Source organism: Vombatus ursinus, unplaced genomic scaffold (assembly GCF_900497805.2).
Source record: "Vombatus ursinus unplaced genomic scaffold, bare-nosed wombat genome assembly UNPS02014786.1, whole genome shotgun sequence".
Lineage (NCBI taxonomy): Eukaryota > Metazoa > Chordata > Mammalia > Diprotodontia > Vombatidae > Vombatus > Vombatus ursinus.
In genome coordinates, this window is record NW_020954564.1 from 31,678,817 (window position 1) to 31,703,947 (window position 25,131).

At 37.4% G+C, this 25,131-nt stretch overlaps 1 protein-coding gene across 3 annotated transcripts in view; it reads right to left on the bottom strand.

Annotated features, from left to right (window-relative positions):
• Positions 1-11,372, bottom strand: part of MAPRE1 (microtubule associated protein RP/EB family member 1) — a 29,903-nt gene extending 18,531 nt beyond the window's left edge. Inside the window, exons 1-2 of one of the 3 annotated variants that reach the window (XM_027868100.1) lie at positions 11,303-11,372; positions 5,278-5,401 (exon numbers count right to left, since the gene is read on the bottom strand). In XM_027868100.1, coding sequence (XP_027723901.1) covers positions 5,278-5,398 — 121 coding nt within the window. In that variant the 5' untranslated portion in view covers positions 5,399-5,401; positions 11,303-11,372. The other 2 variants (XM_027868099.1, XM_027868101.1) reach the window with 2 other exon arrangements.
• Positions 11,373-25,131: the final 13,759 nt, after the last annotated feature.

A 25,131-nucleotide genomic window follows, 5' to 3' on the forward strand; every position in this document is an offset into this window, starting at 1 on the left:
AGGAAATTGAAGTGAAATAACTTGCCCAGGGTCACACAGCTAGTTAAGTGCCTGAGGCCAAATGTGAATTCTGGTCTTTCTGCCTCCAGGCCCAGGGTTTTAATTACTGTTCCACCTGCCTTCTCCTCTAAATGAACATCTCATTATCTAAATGTGAAATTCTAAATCTACTGTCTGAAGAGTGAGGTCAGTGATGTTCTTTCTATACAAAAACGTTGAGAACTACTGAAACAAACCAGGAGGGAAGGCAGGAAAAGGAATAAGTATTTATATAGTGCCTACTATATGCCAGGCATTGTGCTAAGCACTTTATAAATATTTATCTCATTTGATCCTCACAACAAACCCTGAGAGGTAGGTGCTATTATTATTATTATTCTCATTTTACAGCTGAGGAAACTAAAGCAAACAGAGGTTAAGTGACTTGCCCAGGGCCACACAGCCAGTAAGTGTCTGAAAGCAAATTTGAACCAGATATTCCTGACTTCAGGCCCAGTGCTTTATCCACTGCTCTACCTAGCCGCCTCCAAAAATACTTACTGGGCAAGCATCTACCATATGCAAAGTAGTTAAAAGCCTAAGAACACAAAAGGAGAGATCAAAAGAAAGACAAATCACATTTTTGAACTACTAAAATTATGGTGTATCAATACAAATGTCAAAGAGAACACAAACTGAAATAAAGTTAAAGTATAGAGGCACTTATAAATGACAGCATAATATTCTCAAATACATCTGTTATTTCATTTTTTATAACTATATACATATGTATGTATGTATGTATGTATGTATGTGTGTGTATAAATTAATTCATGGTCCAAGTACAGTCTACAAAACTACAAAACATACAAAACTAAAATAACCAACAAATCATATTTTAAGCTATCAGAAAACAACTGCTTAAGGAGACAGGGGGTAAAATGTTAGTCTTAGAAGTTATCTAGTCCAATATTCATAATAATAAAAAAACTTAGGCCCTGAAATGTTATGAAATCTTCCCTGACTGAAACCCTCAATTACATAGGACCTAAGTGCCAGAACTACAAAACTCAGGTCTCCAGACTGCTAGTACAATATGCTTTCCCATACCAGGGGTCCGCAAGCTGTTCAAATATGAGGATTTCTATTTAACTTTATAAGAATTTCTCACCCATTTCCCCCAATGACAGTAACTGTAATCATATTAATTATTTCTGTTGGTTGAGAAAACGCATGACAAAAAATAATACCATGGATTCGGCAATATGTTTAAATGTACATGGATTTTACTATATAACAGTATTTATACATATCAAAAATACTAATACATACAAATGCATGACATTTATTCAATCTACAAAATGGCAAGGTTATACAAATGAATGCACAGTCCCTTTGAGATAACTCCACAGTCAAAAGGTTGGAAACCACCCAACTAACCCACACTGTTTAACCCTTATAAGATGGAAATGGTTAACTAGTTCCATAAAGGAACTGAAACTTAGAATGATATTTTAAGAAAACTTTTAATACCACTATCAAATGAGAATATAAAGAGGAAAAGACTAGAAAGATGGAAACTACTTAGAGGATTTTTTAGTAATCCAGACATGGAAAATGAGTAACTGAATTAAGGTACTACCAATGAAAATGGAAACAAAACAACAGGATAGATTTCAAAAGAATTATTGACAAGACTAAATATGGGAAATAAAAGAGAAGAAAGAAAAAAATAACTAAGATTTCTAGCCTGGAAAACAGAATAGGGAAAGGAAGGAGGAGCAAATTAGGGGAGAAGATGCTGTTAGGATTTTGATATATTTAATTTATGATGACTGAAGGGGGGGGACAGTCACACAGAATTGGAATCACAAAGCAGGAGACCAGATTAAAAGTTGGAAATACTCTTGGAAACACCCTCCTTAAAAAAAAAAAAAAAAAAAAAAAGATCCAGATCTACGATTTCATTAGTTTCTGTGGGGACTTCCAGTATGAGAATTCTTTCTATCAAGGCAGATCTGTCAGACTGAGAGATTAAATCACTTGCCCTTGGTCACATAGCTAGCATCAGAAGCAGTACTTGAACCCTGACTACCAGATCAGCCCTCTATGCATAAAGTCATACAGCCTTTGAATTATCAACAATGCAATTCTAACAGGAAGGAAATTAATACATGAACAAAAACAGAATTGACTCCCTAAGGCTTGATATCACAGTCGAGTCTTCTTCTGAAATTGGCAGGTGAGATCAGAGGCCCCAGATCTGCCTAGAGAAAACAAACATTCCTCCATGACACATGGTCATGAAGTAAACCAGATCTTGTTCCTCATCATTTGGGAAAGAGCTAGAAATTTTCCAGAATCATCAAAATAAAGATGAGCAGAAAGTAGAAAGGCTTAGTGGAGGTGGAAGACCAAGATCTATAAAAAGCAACGAGAATCCAGCATCTAAAATTTGGTGCCAGGTAGATATTTACGATTTTCTACACAATCATTTTTCAAACTTGCTTTTGTATATACACACAAATGCCAATATGTGTGTATACACACACATATACACATACACACGTGTATACACACATATAGATAGAACACCCATGTATATAAAACATATATTTTTGTTTATGGTTAACTAGGTTTAGAATAAAGTAAATAAGTAAAAGGTGGTATCAGAAATCAATTTTCCAGTACCTACCCTTTACCCTTCAAATTCCTCACAAAAATCCATTTCATTAACAGGATTTTCTGATGACACTCTCTAAAATATGACAACTGGGAAACTGTGGAATGTAATATGAACACTAAACTTGCCAACTATGTTACTGCAACTTATCCTCTCCTCCTTCCCTCTTCATATCTTATCTGGTGAGAAGAAATGAGTGGAAGTTATCTATGTTCATTGGTGTTTTCAGAGAGGCCTCCCTCTGAACCAACCAGAGTTAAGTTTAGGTTTGAATGCTGTCAACACTCAAATGCTTAACTCACCAACAAAACCCACAAAAGGTCCCCTGTCATTCATATGCTTTTCTTTTCAACAGAGGAGTCTGAACCTAGTACTGACAGCTTTTATTTGGGGGAAGAATTGAGTTTCCTTGAATTTATACTTATCTTTGAAATCTTAAAGATATATAGCTGTGATTCCACAGTGATATCACTTAGGCACTAGAAATCATTCAATTCACTAGTTTTCCCTAATATTTCACTTATGCCTATTTATAGGCAAACTTTAGCCTTTAGTCCTTTAGCAGAATGATTCTTTTGGGGAAACCCTGTGTCTTATCATTATATGGTGCCATACCCGTAACACGGATCTAATTTTCTAAAAATTACCATAAAACACAGCAAAACTTTCTAAGCATTCCAAAATGGAGAACACATCTCAGCCTTCATAAAGTGAAATGACTACTTATAAATTAAAGTCTGTTTAGAAACTTCAATTGAGAGCATAAATGTTAATGCTCTGAATTTAGAGAAAATTTACATTTTAAACATGGTTAAAAGAAGTATTAGAATTATTACCAATTTTTACATACTTCACAGATCTAAAATGTACTCCCCTCCAGGACAAGGCTGGCAGACCATCTCCAAAATTAAAAAAAAAATTATATATAATAAGACTTACTAAGGCAAAGTAGAGTAAGTACAACCAGGAAAACAGTATCAACAACAACCAAAACAACGTTAACAAAATAGAACCAAAAAAATTAACTGAATGCTGTATAATTATACAAGTTTGGCCCTGAAAAAGAGCTAAAAGGATAAGACACTATAGCAACAAGATACTACATATATTAGCAAATATGGTCAACATCCCTCCTCCCCCTTTTTTTTAATCATCGTTACAAGAAATAGATCACTGGGTAAGGGAAGAGGGAGAGACATGTTCTAAAATTAAGGTGAGAGACAAACAAAAGACATCAATTTTAAAAACATAAATAAAGGGAGATACATATTTGAAAAGATATTCCCTGCTCATGACTTGGCCCTATCAATATAACAGAAATGGATAAAAATTAAATGACTATAGTGTATTGAGAAGAATAAAGCCAGGGAAAAACTCTTCTCGGGAATCCACAGCAGAAGAAGCTTTGAAGAAACCCAAAGTTGAAAGATGAAACTGCTGACACCTCTCTGAAAGCCAACCAGAGGAATTACTTGGCTATAGGAATAGAGCACCTACGGTATTACTGACGTGAAGTAACAAACCTAGTAAATATTTGTAATGAACTTAAGAAATAGGAACTAATGTTTTCAACAGAACATTTTCTAGGTGTACGGGGTATGGAATGACCATAACTCTGCTAGTATCTCAACTGTTCCATGATAAGCAAGATAAGTTGTGTCAGAGTTTGCAGTATACTAGGCAATCATTTCACAGCACTAACAAAATGAAGCATATGATAGATCAAATTTTATTCAATGTTTTATATAGCCTTGAATAAATATAACCTATGGTTCTGGAAGGCATGTAGTCTAGATATCTCTCTAAGCTGAAGGATCTATCAAGGGTTTCCTATATAAGGTAGTAAAGTAAACTAAATCATCTTCAAACTTAAGGACATTAGCCTACTTAAACCAAACTAAGAGATGGTAAAGGGATTAAAGAGAGACTGAGGAGTTTTGATCCTCCACTCCACAGCATGAAGGTAATATAATCGGAAAAAAAAAAGAGATACCTGTAACTTATCTTGTATCCTATATGCACTAGAGCCTTGAATATTATGACACTGACACTTTCTATATCACTGACAGGCCTAAACTCAAACTTCTAAAAAAAGATGGTTATTAAACCCATTCAAATGCTTAAATAGGATTCTAACATTGTCCTTAAGCTCTTTTAACCAAAAAAAGAGGAAAACCTAAACTTCAGAGTTTGAATTAATATAAAACTACAACAGTAGCACAATTAGTCAACTTTAAATAAAATACAAAAAAATTTTAATGACTTATTTTATTTGGGAGGTCAAACAGTATAATTTTAGAATATCACTGCTACACTCTTTGGGGCAATGTACAATCACCACCAAGACTAAGAGAGTCTACACAGGAAAACAAATTTCAGAGTTTACGTCTGAAGAGAAACTAACAGAAGTGGGGAAAAAAAATCACAGAATCACAGGTTTACAGTTGGGAAGCACTCATTACAGGATGTTAACACTTGATGGAGCTACAAGAAAAAGTATTCTTATTGTGTGTAGAATTTTGGAGACAAATACCAAACTGAGGTACTCGCTCCATACTAGTCAATTTAAGATTTGTTCACGATCTACAAAACTATTCTATTAATGTCTTTCTTACCTGAACATAAGTGTTCAATCTTTGTCAAGGTCAACTGCAGAGATTCATTGATCCAGGCCAGCATATCATGTCGACTCAAATTATCACTAGTTACTGAAGTTGAATACACGTTAACTGCCATCTTCTATAATATGGGGAAGAAAAAAGAAAGTTTCACAGTATCGTAAACACACCTGTCAGAAAATCTGCTGGAAAATGTTCCACAATGTGGCTTGCTCACAATAAGGACTGACTAAACCAGGGGTAGGGAACCTGCAGCCTCCAGGCCATATGTGGCCTTCTAGGTCCTTGGGAGCGGCTTTTTAACTGAGTCCAAGTTTTACAGAACAAATCCTTTTATTAAGGGGATTTGTGCTGTGAAGCTTGGATTCAGTCAAAGGGCTGAAGTTGAGGACTTGCAGGGCAGCATGTGGCCTGGAGGCTTCAGGGTTCCCATCCCTGGACTAAACCATTCAACTGAGACCTTGATAACTGGATCCCAATGAACAATTGGCTTGGCACTACTTCTTAAGAGTCTAATCAGATTCCTACTACCCATGAATAGCTAATATCCAGCACAAGAATCATAGACTCGCAAATTTAGATCTGATGTATAATGAAAATTCCTTATTTTTACAAATGAAGAAACTGAGACCCAGAAAAGTAAAGTAATTTGCTCAAGTTCACACAAGTAATGGGTGGCAAACCTGGAATTTGAAACCAAGTGTTCTGACACCAAAAACAGCTGTATTTCCACTCTACTGTTATGCTTCAAATTGCTTTTTTATAACCTGAAATGAATCACACAGGGCCAATCAATTTAAGGGAATTACATTTTGATGTGGTGGATTTATAACTCTAAACTTCCAGCAGACAATGAAGAAAAGGATGATTAAAGGTTTCATGAATTGAAATTGGTGAACATACGAAAATATCTAACGTTTTCTACTCAAACAGTAAAAACCTAAAGAAAATGTCATCCAAAAAAAAGAGAAAAGGACCTATTTGTACAAAAATATTTACAGCAGCTCTTTTTGCAGTAGTTAAGAATTGGAAATCGAAGGGATGCCTATCATTTGGGGAATGGCTAAACAAGCTGTGGTATATAATTGTAATGGAATATTATTGTACTATGAGAAATGACAAGCAGGATGATTTCAGAAAAACCTGTAAAGACTTACATGAACTGATACATAGTGAAGTGAACAGAACCAGGACAACATTGCACACAGTAACAGCAATACTGTTCAGTGAAGAACCATGAATGACTTAGTTATTCTCAGTAACACAATGATCCAACACAAACCCAAAGGACTAATGACAAAGCATACAATCAGCCTCCAGAGAAAGAACTGATAATGATTGAATACAGACAAGTGGCATGCTATTTTTCACCTTCTTTCATTTTTTTCCTTTTATTCCGTCTTCTTGTGCAAAGCAACTAACATGGAAATGTTTTACATAACTGCACACGTATAACCTATATCTAATGGCTTACCATCTCAGGGAGGGAAAGAAGGAAGGGAGGGATAGAATATGGAACTCAAAACTTTAAATAGAAATGTTTAAAAATTGGGAGAAAAAAAAAGAAAAAAAATGTCAATCCAGACTTCATATGAAAACTCTAATGGCAACTATACAACTGAAGACCCAGAATACTATGACCATATCAACTTTATCTAAACAGAGTATCACCAACATGAGCATTTACTGAGCACTCAACCAAAGTTTTATTTATGATGGCGAGGAAGGAACCCTGGGTTTTTGTAGGTTATATCACCGTAGCTTAAGTTATCAGGTTAAACCATGCAGGAAAAGCCTTGTGTATAGTTTTCAGAATAGACTGCATGTGCTTTCTGAATATGGACCTAAAGAAGTACAGAAAGGCTGACAACCAGTAGGCTGGCCACCAAGTGATGTATTTTTTGGCCAAAGCAACCCACAGTATGCAAGTTTAATTTAGAATATTCAAACTAGCGTGGTGACTGTACTCTAAGTATCAGCTACATGTAAACAACATGATGTGTTGGAAAGTTAATTAGGAGCTAGTCACTCAACAGTCACCATAGAGATGGCAACTGTAAACCAGAACAGAATCTAAAACATCAATTTCTGAAAATAAATTATTTAAGAAGCAATTCAGCATAGTATAAATATCGAATCTGCAGTCAAAATGCCTGGATTTAATTTTGCCTTAGATACTTAATAGCTGTGTGATCACAGACAACTAATTCACTTAACCTCTCCAGAGCCTCAATTTCCTTATCTATAAAATAGACGTGATTATATTTATACTACCTACCTTCCTGCGTATCCTTGAGGGAAGGCTTTTTATACCTTCACACACACTAGAAATGTTACTAACTTATTATTTTGAATTTTTATTACTGTTACTACTATTATAATTAAAAATAGTCATTTTCCTCCCCAATAATGCAGGTTGTCATTCCATGACAAAACTAATTAATAGAGAAACAATTCAGATAAGGAATAGAAATGTGAAGAAAAATTTGTGAATAGCTAAACATTTTTCTCACAGCACTTACTACTTTTTTAGATTTACCATATGCCAATTCACATTAGGCTTATCTTTGTCCACATCTGACCACCCTTATTAGTCTGCAAGTTCCTTAAAAGCAAGAACTAGGTCTTATTTATCTCTATTTCTCATTCAAGGTCTAGTATGCAGTGCAAAGCTCATAAAAGGCAAGTTGGCAAGTGTTTATCTATTTACTGTTGAACTCAGAAAGGAAAATCCCATGTCTTGGCTCACAAAGCCAATCCTGATCAAAACCTATACCTACATCTCTGTGTATGATTGAACAAAAGTCAAAAACTGTCAGGTACATAGAATACGCAGCATACTTCATAGGTTTATGAGCAGATACAAATGAAAGTGAAGCCACCGTCTCTAGCCTGGAGAAGGATATATTCTTATTTGCATAGCTCAAGTGTGCAACATGTATGATTCATAATGTGTGTCACGCAAGCTTAAAATCTAAGCAGATGGAGTCCTAATCATATGCATTCCAATATGCAACTGAGTATATTTAAATAGCCTTCCATCTTCTTACGATTTCAAATCCTTTCATTAGTGTATAGTAATAATTAAGCCACCCACAGTACAGAATAGACAACCACTGAATGTATATCTCCTGTATACACAAATTAAATATTCAAGTATTCTATCAATATCCTAAATATGTTGGTGAGAAGGCTTAAATATGATTGATGACCTGGATTTCTGCCCTGCCTCTGCCAGTTACAGGACTTTGTCATTTCTATTAGATTCACTTTCTTTATCTGTAAAGTGGGGAAAACAAAATTACTTTCCTAAAAAGGGATAGGTAGTTTAAGTATTAATATCCTTATTTTGCAGTAGAACAGTTTATAAAATGCAGTACAGTAGAATGAGTGCTGTAGCTTAGTCAGAGAACCTAAGTTTAAAGTCCAGCTTTGTCACCTTTGAGACTGTGAGCAAGTCACTTTACCTTTCTGGGTCTAAGTTACCTCATCTGTAAAATGAAAGAGGTCAAGATTAAATTACTCCTGAGGTTCATTCAGCTCTAAATCTATAATCGTATAAAGAACCCTCTGAGGTAAGTAATACAAATATTATCCCTGCTTTATAAAGTGAGAAACATAGTCTTAGAGACCTTAAGTGATTTGTCCAGGGTCATATGTCAGTTAAAGGTTTTAAGAGTGAGCAAAACTTGAAACTAGATCTTTTGACTCCAAGATCAGTAATCTTTTCCACTATTATCATGTTTACTTATATTACCTACTACATAAGATAAACATACATAAGATAAACATAAAGATCAAATGGTATGGCTACAAAAATGCTTCCTTACCTCTAAAGTGTAGCATAGTTATTAGGAGCTAGTCGTCAAATCCAGATACTCCCCCACATGTAATTCCAATCATCTGTCCTCCCTGGCATAGTCCCTATTCAGTCCCTACAGAGCACAAGTCCAACCTATCATGTGACTTCCTCACCCACCCCCTGACCCTTATCCTAAGCCTCAAAGCTGCCATGTAGCTGAAAAAGCAAAATGACAATACGGAGTCAGGGCACCTGGGGAAAATAATATCTGATTCTCACCAGCAGTGTGACCTGTGTCAAGTTCCTTATACTCCCTGGGTCCCATTTTTCTCATCTGTAAAATGAGGTGGTTGGTTGGTTTACCAGGAATTCTTAACTTTTTGTGTGTCATGGACTCTGCCTCTGGCATTCTGATGAAGCCAGATTATGGACTCTTTCTAAGAATGTTTTTAAACATATAAAATAGTTCTTAGTAATCCTTTGCCATGGAAACCAATTGTATTGAAACATTATCTATATCTAGCTATATATCTATGTATGTATCTCTCCACATAACACACACATACACAAGCACTTCTTCAAACAACTTCAAGGATCCTAGGTTAAGATCTGTAGACTAGATCATCTGTTAAATCCTTTCCACTTTAAAATCATGTGTGCCCATCACCACAGCCCCTCCCCCCACAAGTAATTCCAATCATTTAGCCTCCTGGGGCAGTCCCTACCCACCCAAGTCTAGCACAGCAAAACAGGATCGTGTCTCATGCTTCCTGTTCCTGTCTTAACCTCTAGTATTGACTCTCCATACCCCAGCAAATAAACTCCCTTTCACCAGAGCAACGTCCTACTATCTCTTCGATGTGTAACTGGGACTACAAACTCAATGAGGCAACAACACGGAGTCAAGCAAAAATGCTAATTAAAAGCTCGGTGTACAGAACTGAGGTAGTGGTAGTGACAGTCCCCCTGTACAATGCGCTGGTAAGAGTACATCTGAAGTTTTGTGTTCAGTTCCACGCACCACGTTTTAATAAGAGTACTGACAAGCAAGAGAATATTGAGAAGGGGTGGTAATGGACCGTGAGTTCATGCCAAAAGAGACTCAACTGCAGGAAATGTGGATATTTAGCCTTGGAGAAGAGAATACTGGGGGAAGCCACAATAACTGTGTTCGATGTTTGACCCTGGGCAAGTCACTTAACCCCAATTGCCTGGAAAAAAAAACCAAAAACCGTGTTCGAACATTTGAAAGGCTGCAAGTTTGATCCCACCGGGCAGAAGTAGATACAATCATTGGTAAAAGTTGCTAAGGCAGATTCAGGATTCATACAGGAAAAAACTTCCCAATAACTGAAACAATCTAAACATGGAATGGGCTGTCTCTCATAGTAATGGCTTCTCCCTCACCTACTGTCTTCAAGAAAAAGGTAGATGACCACTCATCAGATATGTAATGGAAGGGTATGCTTGACCAGGTATGGCCTCTGAGATTATTCCAACGCCGATATTCTATGATTCTATTTCCAATCATTTGACCTACCAGGAGTATTTCCTACCATTCTACATAGCATAGCTCACCAGCACATGCTTCCTACAGCTATGCTACAAAGATTTCCTACAGGGAAAATCCCTTCCCTGATTCGCCTCCCATCTTTCCCCCACCCCCTTCCCCGCCATTTCCCCATCTCTCAAAGCCATTCTGCTCCGGCTATTGGCACCACCCCACTTCTACACAACCCATCCCAGTCCTCTAACCCCGAATTCATGTCTTCCTCCCAATTCTCCTTCCCTTCGAAAATACCCCCTCCTTACACCCCTCGCACGCCGCAGTGCGACCCCAACTTCCGGCCAAGGCACCTTCCTCCCCTTCATCCCCTCCCCATTCACGCTCCCCGCACAGACACCCCTGCGCACGCGCACTCGCAGGGTCACGGCCCGACCCCTCCCCCACTTCCCCCTTCACAGGCTTCTCCCGCGGAGCCGACTGGAGCCCCCACAGGCCGCGGCTCCCGCCTTCTCCGGTTCCCGCTCCGCAACTCAGGCACCCGCCTTCCTGGGCTTCTACCGCCCGGCCCAGGCCGCGCCCCCGCCCCGCATCCCCGTCATCCACTCCTCACCGGCTTCTCGAGGCGCCTCGTATCCTATCTCGCCGGCCCCCCAGTTCCGTCTAGGTCTTGTTCAAACCGCCCGACCCCGCCCGCGCGATGACCTTATACGCACCCCTCCTTTCCCCAACGCCGAGACGTAATAGTGCGTCACCCCGCCCGGCCGGCTTCTGGGAGGGGAAGAAGGAGGAGAGGGAGAAAAAGAGCCACTACGGGGGCGGAGCCTCAGGGCTCTCTGAGCCGAAGCAAGGGCGCAGGGGGCGGGAACAAGGCTGGGGAGGGGGGAAGACACGTGGCTCACAGCAGCCAATGAGATCCCGACCTCGGTGCAGCCGTGGACCAGCCCAGAATTCTCACCCTGGAGCACAAGGTGTGGCTCTGACGATTGAATAAAAGCGGCTTAAAGAATTATCTGTCTTAAAACAGTCATAGACGGAGCAGTTCAGAGCTAGAAGGGCGCTTGAATAATGTCAAATTCAACAAATGTTAATATTATATGTCATATCATTATATATAGAATGTTGATGTGATGTAATATTGGGGCAGCTACATAGCTCCTTGGATGGAGTTCTGGGCAGGAAGTCAGGAAGACCTGAGTTCAAATGTAATCCCAGACACTTACTAGCTAGCTGTATGACTCTGGGCAAGTCACTAACCTGTTTGCCTCAGTTTCTTCATCAGTAAAACCAGCTGTTTTAGCACATTAGATAGTAAAACAAAGAAAGCCAAGTGAAGAATCAACAAATTCTATTAAGCCAGTTCTGCTGTTTTATCACATCAAATAGTAAAACAAACAAAGCCACTGTGATTTGATTAGTAATCAAAGAATCAACAAGTCCTCCCAGCTAGATGTCCTAATACAAAACCAAAAATAAAACAATCCCTGCCTTCAAGGAATTTACAATCTCTAGAGCATCTCCAAATATATACAAAATAAATACAAGCTAACTTTGGAAGAGGAAGGCACTAGCAAATGGGAGAATAAAGAAAAGCCTCAAGTAGAATGGAGATTAAGCTGGCCTTGTAAGAAAACTAGAGATGGTAAAAGGGAGATGAGGAAAGAATGAGTTCTGGGCACACAGGACAGCCTACAAGGCAAGGAGACAAGGCATAGAGTGTCTTGTGTGAAGAAAAGCAAGAAATCATCTTGTGCAAACACATCTTTTTATGATATAAGAAAGTGAGGCCCAGTCAGGAGAAGTTACTTGCCCAAGGTCACACAGCCAGGAATCAAAAGATCAGTAGGAGGGCCCAGGGCAGCAGTTCTTTAAATCCTACCACCTCCACAACAGCACCAAGGAGGAGGATGAGCACCTTTTCTTTGGGGTGTGTGAGGCTGTGGCAGCCATTAAAGTGGATGTCAAGAATATCTCACATACTGCTTGCCTTCTCAAGGAGGGGAGAGTTGTGGGAGGAAGAGAATTTGTAACTCAAAATTTTTAAAAATGAATGTTAAAAAAAAATTTTACATGTAATTGGGAAATATATTTTTAACGTGAAATTAAGGGAAGGGTGGGTTTCAGGGATGTTTTAATATTTTATTTTTTTCCAACTACATGAAAAAACAATTTTTAACATACTTTTTTTTAAAATTTTGAGTTACAAATTCTCTCCCTTTCCTTCCTTCCCTTCCCCTCCCTGAAACGGCAGGTAATTTGATATAGGTTATACATGTGCAGTCATGGAAAACTAATCGGGAAATATTTAACAAAATAAATAAAAATATTTTTAAAAAAAGAAGAAGAAGAAGAGGGATATCTGGAGGTAGGAGGTGCCTAGAACTGGAAGTCAATTGAAAGAGATCCTTTCTTGGTCAAAAGGCAAAGTAGCCTGAGAAAGCATGTGCATCTATGGTTTGGGATTAGAAACTGTTTGTGAACCATCTTTCAAAGAAAAGGAGGCAAAATGGAAAAAGCAGATTTCAATATTTATGACCACAGCATTGTCACAGGTGTCAAAGGCAAGTTGTTTCCACTAAGGAATGACAATCAAAGCTGCTTTACAGACCCTTTTAGGGAGGTAGTTTTGATTCCCATTCCAAGGTTGTACCTGGTTGCAGATTGCTTGCCCTCTGAACAGTAAGAAATAGATATTTTCCTCTTAGGACAAATAAACAAACAAAAAAAAGCAACTTTAAAAAGAGTGTCCTTTTCAAAAAACCTTCCTAGCATGACTTGTATATCCTTCCCTTTACATGGATGGTAGAATTACATCTAGATAAGGGGTGAATTCTAATTCAGATTCTCAGATTTTCCAAGTGTTTCATTTGAGGTCCCACAGGGAATCTCCCTGGAATTAAAAACCTATTTGATAATGCTGTTTTTCCCAGACCAGTCCTGAAGGTCCCATGGAAGAATCTTTATAATCTTGACATTAAAGGCACAATTAAAGGTAAAAGAACACTACATTTGGAGTCATAGGACCTAGGTTCAAATCTCAGCTCTGCCTGTATGACTGTAGACATGTCACTTAAACAATTTGGGCCTCAATATTCTCATCTGCAAAATGGGGGACTAGAGGAGGAGGTTTGTTTGTTTTTATTTATTTATTATTTTAGAGGCAATGGGGGTTAAGTGACTTGCCCAGGATCCGCACAGCTAGCTAGTAAGTATCTGACGTCATATTTGAACTCAGGTCCTCCTGACTCCAGGGCCAGTGCTCTATCAACTGCACCACCTAACTGCCCCATAGAAGAGGAGTTTTGAACTAATTATTCTCCCAAGCCCCTTCCAGTTCTGATTCTATGACCTTACATTTGTTTCCTTGATTTGCTTTTAAGGGAGTCTACCCATATCCTCAGTTATAGGAGAAAGATATCCTTTGAATTCATGTGGTAGGTAACCACTGCCAAATTAGTGCAGAAAATATAGAGGTAAAAGCCTCTGTTCTCTTAAAGCATAGGTTCAGGGAAAACCTGAACAATCATTAGTATTTTAACAGGGCCTCTTATAGGCAAAATTACATCTGAATGAAACAGAAATAATTCTTTTATGCATTGCAATCTTGTACTTTCCTCCTAGGCCATGAAAGTTAAAGAAAAGGTAAAGCCATAATCCCAATACTTCCTTCAGTGTCATGAAAGTTGAACAGATTTAGTTAAACAGAGTCATGATCTGATAGATAAACTTATCTAGTCAAACAGACTCTATAGGTAAACTAAGTCAGGTTACAGATTAAACTACATTTAGAGGGTTCACAGATAGGTCGATTGAGGGAGAAGATTTATATGTCCCCAACGAGTCAAAGAGAGTTGAGAGTTTTCCTCTGGCTTCTTATCTAAGGAATGTTTAAGGCTTTAAGTAAATTTTCACATCTCATGGGACAGGTTTTGATCAGATAAGGTTAATATTAACCAAAAGTTGCAGAAGTAATAAAAGGAAATAAAAAAATTTAAAATTCTCATTACACCTTAAAGTGCAATATAAGCCCAAGGCTATAAATGGTCTATAAATGCTGGGATCGACAAGTATACATTTTATTGCTTAGTTCATATTTCCTTCATTTAACATGAAGTACCCAGACCTAGTCATTGAATGTAAATTCCATGAAACCAAGGAATAGGTCTTATCTACTTAATGAATGTAACACAGTGGAGAAGTGTTAGACTTGAACTCAGTGAACTTCAGTTCAAGCCCTGATGGTGAAACAAAACTAGCTAAGTGACAATGGGCAAATCACAATATTTAGAGCTAGAAAGATATCGTAGAGATCATCCAGTCTAACCCCGTTCATTTTACAGATGAATAACCTGAGTGAGGCTTGGATCCAGGGGAAGTGCCTTGAGCTTAAGATCACACAGAGAGTAAAGCAGCCAAGATTCTAAGCAAACTCCCTCCTTCCTCTGTTTCCAAGCCCATCACTCTTTCCATTACACAATGCTGTGAAGCTCCTTCACACTGAGAAGCATGTTTTAAACAGAAGTAATAATAATAAAATAATAAAACAAATAATAATAATCATACCTGCACTACCTAAACCACAGGAAGCGCATTGTAATACCTTAAAAGCACTTGTGTAAATGGAAACTAATGGAGTACCATACTGAGCATTGGCTCAAAAACCTGAATAGAATCATGTGAAAACTAGAACCTTCCTTGTTATGAATAACCATTGTAGAAATGTGCAGTGCATGCAAACAGTACTGAGCATGCTACCTCTACCCAAATGCCCTAAAACTGCCTTAGTCCTTTGCTTCTCAGGACAGCAACTCAGCTCTGCCAAGATTGTGAAATGGCTGACCTTAAAGCCCTTTCTCCTTAGAAAGGATGAAAAAAAAAAATGATTGAGACAGAAGAGACATTTCCTGAAAAGGAAATCCTCCTTCCATGGGCTCGTAACTCATTGAATTCCACAGTGGAAAGAGCACTAGATTTGGAATCAGAAGATCTAGTTATAAAATTGAAGAATGATTGAACAAATTGTCACATATTAACATAATGAAATGTCATTGGGCTATAAAAATGATGATTAGAAGGAATTCACAGAATTAGGTGAGGAGTAAAATGACCTGAAGCTGAGTGATGTATACAGGAACAGGAAAACAATGATTACATTATACACAATGATTATAATGAAAATAAAAAGGACATTAAAACAGAAGCTAAGCAATTGTAGTGATCAATCTTGGGCCCAGGAAAAGAGATAAAGAGATACATCACACACCTTTAATTGGTGAGGTGGGGGACTTTGAGTATGAAATGGTGTGCATGTTTTCAGCTGTGGTCACTATGTCAGTTTTTACTTAACCATTTTTTCTGTCTAATAAGAGAAAGCTCACTGAGTAGGGGCATGGTAAGAGTGTGTTGGAGGGGAAATATAAGGAGAAGGGGAAATCCAAAAATGACTAATATAAAAACAAAAGGCATTAATAAAAACTTTTAAACATAAATGAACAAATGAATAAAATTTTAAAACATTAATAAAAACTTGGATACAGTTGCAACTCTGCCTCTTGCTACATGTGCCACCATGAATGAGTCATTTAAATTTTCTAATACTTTCTAACACTCATCTGGCAAATGAAACTGCTTGCCACCAGAAATAAAGGACAGAAAGAGCATTAGACTGGATTCCAGAAACCTGGCTTCAGTTCATCTCTGTAATTTACTAAATGTGTAAGTTAGTGAGTCACTTGCCCTCTCAATGTCTCTTTACCCATTTATAAAAATGCCCCTCTTCTCACTAGGCCACACACTATTCTCATTTATCTTCTTCTACCAGTTTTCCAGTTCTCAAACCAAATAAAATCAATATCATCAGTTACTGGAAGGGGCTTCAAAATCTTCTTCCCTGTGGTTGCACTCACAATGGCCTGTGTTTCATTGGCCCATCACTGTGCTATAAGGGTTATCTCCCCCTATTGGAATAAAGGTTGTTTAAGGTAGAAACTGTTATTGCTTTTACATTTGTATCCTAAGCATTTAGCCCAGTAGTTTGCACACAGCAAGCACTCAATATATGCTTTTTCATTCATTCAAATAGTCAGAATGAAATTATCCCTAAGCCCCTTCCACTAGCAAAATTATTCGATCCTAGAATTTTTCATAAATGATCTAAACTCAGTCCTTCCTTTCTCATTCTCTATCAACTTGACAAGTTATTTTTGGGTTTTCTTTCTTCCCCAACTTCCCTCTCTTTGTGAGCTAAAAAATTACCTGAGTCATGACTGAAAAAAAAAGGGGGGGAAGGGGCTTACTCATCAAGTAATTTATCAAGGGATGAATCAATCAGCAAACATTTTTCAAGCCTTGAGTATCTACTACAGTGCTCAGGCATTGTGTTGGAATGCTGGAGACAAAAAGACAAAAAATTAAACAAGTTCTCTCTAAGAACTTACTTTCTATATATACATATCTTAACATAGACAGAATACAAAATATAATCAATATTTATGTTCTTGTGTTTATTGAACAGATGTTTAATGTAAATAATTCTGAACCTATTTTTTTTAACTAGTATACCAAATGGCCTTAGGCATTCCAAAAATCAGCATGTCAAAAACAAAATCTTTCCTCCAAAACCATCTCCCTTCCTTCTCTCAAGGGTACCACCATTATTCCAAATCAACAAACATCATCCTTATTCATTCTCCTCCATCCCTCCTTTATAGATTCTCCTCAATGCTACCTGCCAAATATCTCTACCATCCATCCCCTTCTCTCCACTGACAGAATAATCACCCTACTAGCTTAGAGCCTCACTATCTTTCACTAGGACTATTATAAAAGTCTAATTGTTGTCCCTGGATCCAGGTTTTCCCCTCTACAATACAACCTCCACACAGCTGTCAAACTGATATTTCCAAAACATTCTTCTGTTTCAGGAATGGAAGTTGTTGCATATTGTCTCTGGGATAAAATACAAGCCCTATTGTGTAGTATTTAAAACGAAGCATAATCTAGCTCTGAACTATCCTGACAGGCTCAGTATTTTACTCCCTTTCCCACAGTATATAATCCAACCAATTGGCCTACTCTCCATTTCCAATGCATCCCATCTCCCAGCTCTGTGTTTTTGCACAAGCTGATCCCCATGTTTGGAATGCATTCCTCCATCACATCCACCTATTTGAATTTGCAGCTTCCTTCTAGGTTCAAGTGCTACCCTTGTTTACCATTCCACTTACTAGTATTCTTCCCATTTCAAATGCTTTCTATTAACTTTGCATATATTTCATTGCTGACTTAGCTCTAACAAGTTATTTCTTAATAAAATGCAAGCTCTTTGAACATGGGGATGGTTTCATTTATTTATTCCCAGTGCCTAACATACAATACCTATCATATGATATTTATCATAAAGTTTTGCTGAATGACTGTTAGAGTAAAATCATTGTCTAGGGTTTTCTAAGTAAACCATCATACCATCTGCAAAAAGCAATAATTTTGTTTCTTCTCCCCCCCCGCCATACTTATTCCCTTGATTTCTTCTCCTTTTTTTTCCCTTTGTATTGATAGTATTTCTGGCACTATAGCAAATGGTAGTGGTGAAAATGGACATCCTTACTTTGCCTCTGTTCTTATTAGAAAGGCCACTATTATATCCCTCTTACATTTAATGTTAGCTGTTGGTTTTAGATAGAAAATACTTACCATATTAAGGAAAGGTCCATTTATTCCTCTTTAAACAGTGTTGTAATTTGTCAAAAAGCTTTTTCAGAATCTATTGATATGATCGTGATTTTTGTTTTTCTTTATCTAATGGTCTATTATGTTTATAGTTTTACTAATATTGAACAAACTCTGCATTCCTGGTAGAAATTTAACTTGTCATTGTAGGTAATATTTTTGATACATTGCTGTAGCCTCTTTGCTAATATTTTATTTGAAAATTCTGTCAGTCTTTATTAGAGATATAGATCTCTGAAAATTTTCTTCTGTTTGGATTCACCCTGGAATTATGCTCCCAAAGTTAATAAAGTTTACCTAAAAATGATGTGGCGTTACTGCTACTATGTCTATACTTCAAAGAGATTGAATAAAGAACACATATTTGATAATATATTTATAGCAACTGTTTTATGGTATTAAGAACTGAAAATTAAGGGAGGTGATCATCAATTGAAGAATGGCTAAACAAATTGTGGTAAAGGCATGTAAAGGAATGCTATGGTGCTATAATCAATGGCAAAGGGAATAGGTTCAGAGAAACCTGTGAAGACTTGTTTGAACTGATACAGAGTGAAATGAGTAGCAATAGAATAGTTTATATAACAACAAAAATATAAGGACAAACATTAAAAATCTTGAACTCTGATCAATGCAGAGATCAACCTCAATTCAGGAAAACTGATGATGAACATTACCCATTACTTATGACCCAGCTGGTAGACTCAAGATGCACAATGAATATACATTTTTGGACAATGTGGGAAATTGTTTTGGTTGACTATCCATATAGGGGCCTTTTTTTCCCTTTTAAATTGGATTAGAGGCAGAAAAAAATACTTAATTGAAAAATAAAGTAAAACAAACTAAAAGTGTCCTTCTGTCCTCTCTCATCAAAGTATTTCCAATCCTTTAAGATCCAATTCACATTCCATAAAATCACAAGGGACCTTAGAGTAAATGTAGTCCTGTAGATGAACAGGAATAGTGTCTTCAATATCCCTGCAAGAAGCCATCAAATCTCTGCTAAAAAACCTCTTGCTTGCAGAAACTCACTAGCTATTGAGATAGTTCATTACTCTTAGGGGCACCATATTTTTTTTATCTTAGTATCTTGTCAAATTCTGCCCATGGCTACTAATTCTGCCTCCTGGGAACTAAACTGATCAAAACACTTTGTTTTAGGGCACTGTCTTAACCCAATAATCATTTTGTCTCCTCTTAACACTTCTTGCACTGTCCACACCACACATTGGGTAATTGCCCACATATTATTTTTGTACTATATGAGTATTGCCTCTCTATGTGAAGGACTCCTTGAGGGCAAGGGCTTTATCATTGGAATCCACTCATTCCTTCATTTAAAATCATTTCCATCATTACCTTCCAATGAGTCCATCATCTAAGGATTGAGCTATCCCTAATGGCAGACATCTATGTGTTGCAATAGAAGGGATGATTGCTTTTTTTCTTTATCTTTTAAGGGAATAGGTTTAGTAGTGGTACTCAGGTACCAAAGGATATATAGTATAGTGACCTTTGTGGTATAGTTCCAAATTGCTTTAGAAAATGGATGGACCAACTTACAAATCCACTAACAGTGTTAGCGTGACCATTTCTGACAAAGCACCCCTCCAACACTTGTCAGCATGATGAGTGGGGGGGACAGGGTAGAACCTCACAGCTGCTTTAACTTGAATCTCTAAAAGTTACCTGGGACCTTTTTCTTCATAGAGCTGCTACCTTGGATTTCTGCCTTTTGATTTTCAACTGCCTATTTATATTCTTTAAACATACATCAACTGGGAAATGGCTCTTGTTCTTATGCATTTGAATCAGCTCTTTTATCTATGTTGGAAATGGAAGGATTGTAATCAATGCAGTAACAAACCAAGATTCCAGAGGACAAAAAAAAAAAAAAATCACATGCTACCATGGCCTGACAAAGAAGTTACTGAAATCAAAAAGCCAAATGAAGTATACCTATTTGGACCTGATCAATTCAGGAATTTGCTTTGCTTACCTATTCTTATTTATTAGCTTGGTTTTCTCTTTGTTTCTGTTATCCAATTGGAGGAATGGAGAGGATTAAATAAGAATTTTAAAACCTTCAACAGAGAAACATGCCTCTGAGATTTTTCCCATTTAAATGTTTCCTTCTAATTTTAGCTGGGTCAATTCTATTTCATAATAAAAATTTTCTGTTTTACATCCTGTGATCTTCTTTATTCCTTCTTTGGTCATGAACTCTTCCTCTAGCTATAGATGCAAAAGGTAATTTCTAATTTGCTCCTTTATGATATGATTATTAATATCTAAGTCACGCATCTATTTAGAGCTAATCATAGGATATAGAATGAGTTGATCTAAATATAAACTCTGTCAAAAGGCTTCCCAGTTTTTCCAAGTTTTCATCAAATAGTGAATCCTTAATTGTCTGGCTTTATTATACTCTAGGAATAGGCTGATAAGTTTGTTTGCTTCTGCATAATCTGTTCCATACTGATCAGTTGTTGTCTTTTTCCTTTAGAGACATGGAGGTAAAATCAACAACAACAACTTGGTAACTGAATATGTGTAGTGACCCAAGAAATCAAAGATAAATGATGCATACAAAAATATAGCAGCTTTTCTTCAATGACTAAGAACAAGTGGGGAAAAGCTGTATTACTGCATATGAATATAATGGAATACTACTGTGCTGAAAGAAATGTGAAAGGGATGATTTCAGAAAATCTTGTATGAACTGATGCAGAGTGTAGTGAGCAAAATCAAGCACAATAAATACAATAATAAATACATTTGAAAAGCTAAAAATGAAAGACAAGAATTCTGATGAATGCAATGACCAATTTGATTCCAGAGTCCTGATTATGAAACATGCTATCCAACTCTTGACTGAGGTGCTGGGCTCAAGCCATAAAATTGTATATCTTTAGACATAAGCAATGTGTGAACTTGTATTGTTGAACCATGCAGAATTGCCTTGTGGTTTTGGATTTTTGTTTTTGCTAAATAGTGGGTGGAAAAGGGTGGAAAAAAAGGAGATGGAGAGAAAAGTGTTAATTTTTTTTTTAAGTGTGGCATAGATTGTTAATGCACTGAGAGACTGGGACTCCTTTTCACAGAAGCATCTAATGACACCTCCATCAAAACAACTGGCCTAGCCTGGTAATGCCAGAAGGATCCAGAGGTAACCAAATTCCTGAATTCAAAGGGAATTGCGAAGCTGAGGTATCCTTATTTACAAATGATGGTGGGAACCACAGGCTAACGAAAGGTCACCTTGGCAAAACAGAGCAAGGTAGGTGGTTTAAAAAGCTAGAAATAAATAGTATTTCAAATAGACTGAAGGTAGCAATATGTCAAGAGAATGCTGGAGCAAAATGCTCAATCTGGATTCAATAATTGTCTAAATGACTCAAGTTAAGTGTCATTGGATAAGTCACTAGGCCTTTGAAAGTCAATTTCCTATGAAAGGGGAATAATGCTTGAACTTTACATAACAGGAGTATTACACAGTGCTACAAAACTCAGCACTACAAAAGTATAAATTGTTATAAATAGCATAAATAGGACTGGATTACAAAATCTGTTATGGAAAAAGACAGAGTTCCTCTATTAACCCTCTTGTTTTAAAGAAACTGAAACCAATAGAGCAAAGCCAGTATTCATGGGAACAGATTGCAGTCGATACATTTTACAGCTGAGAAAACCAAGGGCCAAAGTCATAGTATATGAAAAGAACTTCGTATTTCAATGGTGTAGAGAGCAACAGGTAAAATTCCTCTACCAAGTGATGAACTCAAGGGTGCAGATCAATGCATTTTTTAGACATGTTCAATGTAGAATTTTCTTTGCTGAACTATACGTTTCTAAGAGGTTTTGTTTCTTTCTTTGTCAATGCGTGGAGAGTGAGATGGAGAGAGTATGCGAATCTGAAAATTAAATTAAATTTTTAAAAATTAAAAAAAAAAAGAATTTCTCTACCAGTACAGGTCAGCATCTTCTCTGAAACTGAATATTAAGTTTGCCTATAGCAGTGTGGCTACCTCACTTGCCTAGAATTACACATGACCAGTCAAGAAGGTAGTAAAAAGACAGCAAGTCCCAGATGCAGAGCTCTCATCAAGGCATCAGCCCTGAGGTAACACAGTCAATGATTACTAGGTATTAACAGAAAGGGGCTCCAAGAGTCATTCAAAATCCAATGGGAAGCAAAATAAAACATTCTTAGAGGCACTGTGAAAACCACATCCAATGTCCCTGGGGCAATCAGACCACCAGAATTGTACCCTCTTTTATGAGGGATATGCATTCAAGCATTAAGAATTAGGCTGGGAACAATTTAGGCCAGGAACAAGAATATTTCTGACAGAATTTTTTAAAGATGAAAATCTTTTCCTGGAGGCAGAGTACATTATAAATATGATACCTTTTTTTCCCCAAAGACATTACAATGAGAATGCTAACTTTCTGAATCAACAATTAGATGCAATTTAGTTGCCAACCAATGATCTTATCTTCATCCCTGTGTCATTGTAGCATACCCACTGGACCCTAACCTCTCACCTCCAAAGTCTGTCCATGTTCTTTCTTGGGTTTTCGAGAGCGGGCTTGTTTGGTCTGTTTCATTTTATCCTGGCCTTGAAAAGAGTACAGCCTGTTGCCTGCGCTCTGTGTCTAAGGGCAGTAAACATTTCTGATGAGCCAGGTTTGAGGCACAGAGGAGAAACCTCTTTAATTGAGCTAAAGAGCTCATTTAGCTCATTAGAAAGGAGGTACTTGCTCACCATCTCTCTTAGCAACCTCAAGCTCTCAGAGTTTCTAATTCCTAAAGGAATCCTGGCGTTGGAAGGCATTTTTCCACAGGCAGAATCAGACTCTGGAGGACTTGGCTCTACTAGTTACCCCCTTGAGCAACTATCTTCTCCCTAGAGTTCAAAATGAGGGGGTTAGACTGATGGGATCAGTAGATGCCTACTAGTTCTGAGGCCTCTAAAGGCATCCCTCAGCAGATCCCTCCTACACAGCACCTAAAAGATGGATGATGGTGGCCGCTGTATCCTCTTGAAGACCTTCAGTGAGGCTGAGACAGGGATCCCCCACTCATCACTTCTTTTCATAAAACAGGCAATATTGCATTTTCCTCCATTCACTCATCTGTGATAAATGTATGTGCCTGTGGTTTTTAATTGTTTGGTTCTAAGGAGGGGAGATGGAAGACACAGAGAAATAGAAGTCAGAAGCATTTCCCCATGAGCGACAGACACCTCATGGAAATGTGTCTTGGTTCCCCAGCAGTTTAGTGCCATAACCACTCTTTCCCTTTCATCTTGTCTGAAGAGCAAGTAACCCTCTCACAGATCTTCCCCTTATATGACATTTAATAAAAAGAACAAAAGGAGGCCATAGAGAAATACTGATTTTTAATTAAACCATTATAATAAGGTAAACTCTAGGCATTCATCAATTTGCATTCTAAAAACTGGGAAAACTTTAAACAAGGCAGTTTTTCATTTGTTATTTGGCCACTGTTACAAAAAAAAATTATGAAACACAAACATAAAAAAAGGATAGAAAAACTGTCAACAGTAATGTCCTTATTCTACAAAATAGCACCAGTAAAAGGCCTTAAAACCATTACAATAGCATTTCTGAAATGCTGCTTCCCCAATTGCTTCCTCCCCTTAAAAAGGTTCCTACATGGAATTAAAAGACAGGTGTCATAGCAGATAAAAATTTTCTGGAGGAAGCCTCAGGGTTATTACAGACTTTCCATCTTTTAGATGAAAAACAAAAACAAAAAATGTGCATTTGAATCCTAAACATGACCACTGTCCAGAGGAAGGTGATGCAATACAAAACTGTGGGATTATCATGCAATCAACCTCTGAAACCACAAACAATGCACCTAGCAGTTACTAAGCAAAGTGCCACCTGAGTAAGGAGAAGATAAGGACTTTTTCTTCCTCCACCACATTTTGGGAGAGGGAGTGGTGAGAGCTGAAGTGATGGGGAGATTAGTAGCCTAGACAGCCATAACATACACTTCAAGGTACATATTCATTTAGCTGCCTGTTCAGTCTTGGGCCTTTGACTGCAATATCACAGGGGAGACAAGGTACCCAAAATCCTGACAAAGAACGAATGCATCTATTTACTATTCCAGCCCCTCTATCTTCCCCATATTCCCCTTTACGGCTATCTTGCAAGTAGTAGCAGGACAATAAATAATTTGGGTTTAGTTTGTGTCAACGATTTTCTTTAAATGCACTGGAAATGTGTTGAAACCAGCCCTGCTGGATTCATCACCTTCCAAAATGCCTGGAGGTGTTACACGGGCATTGACTTGCATACCCAAGCTTTCCAAAATCATTTGTTCTTGATTTTTATTTTAATTTTTAGGGTGAGGGAGTTTTTATTCTTTTTCCTTTTTTATTTTAATGAAGTAGAAAATATTGGACTAAAGGAGAACATGCAAATTATTGTTACTAATGTCTAGAAAAACCATCACATGCTTCTCAGTTTCTTTCAGTTACATCTGTATATAAGTAAGTCTGTCAGTAGTTTTATTCAGCTACATTTGTATCTTTCCCATCAGGATTGTATTTCACTGAACAAGGAGCAACAAACCAAAAAAAAAATTGTTTTATGACAATCTTGACACTTGTGTTGTCTTATTACTTCAGAATATGACCTAACAAAGCTTGACACCTTGTTTCTACAAACTCTCACCATCATTTTGTGAGGGGAGGAAAAAAAAACAAACACTAAAAATCTCTATTTCAAGTGTAGTTTAAAAAAAAAAAGACGAAGAAGCACCAATCTTGCCCCT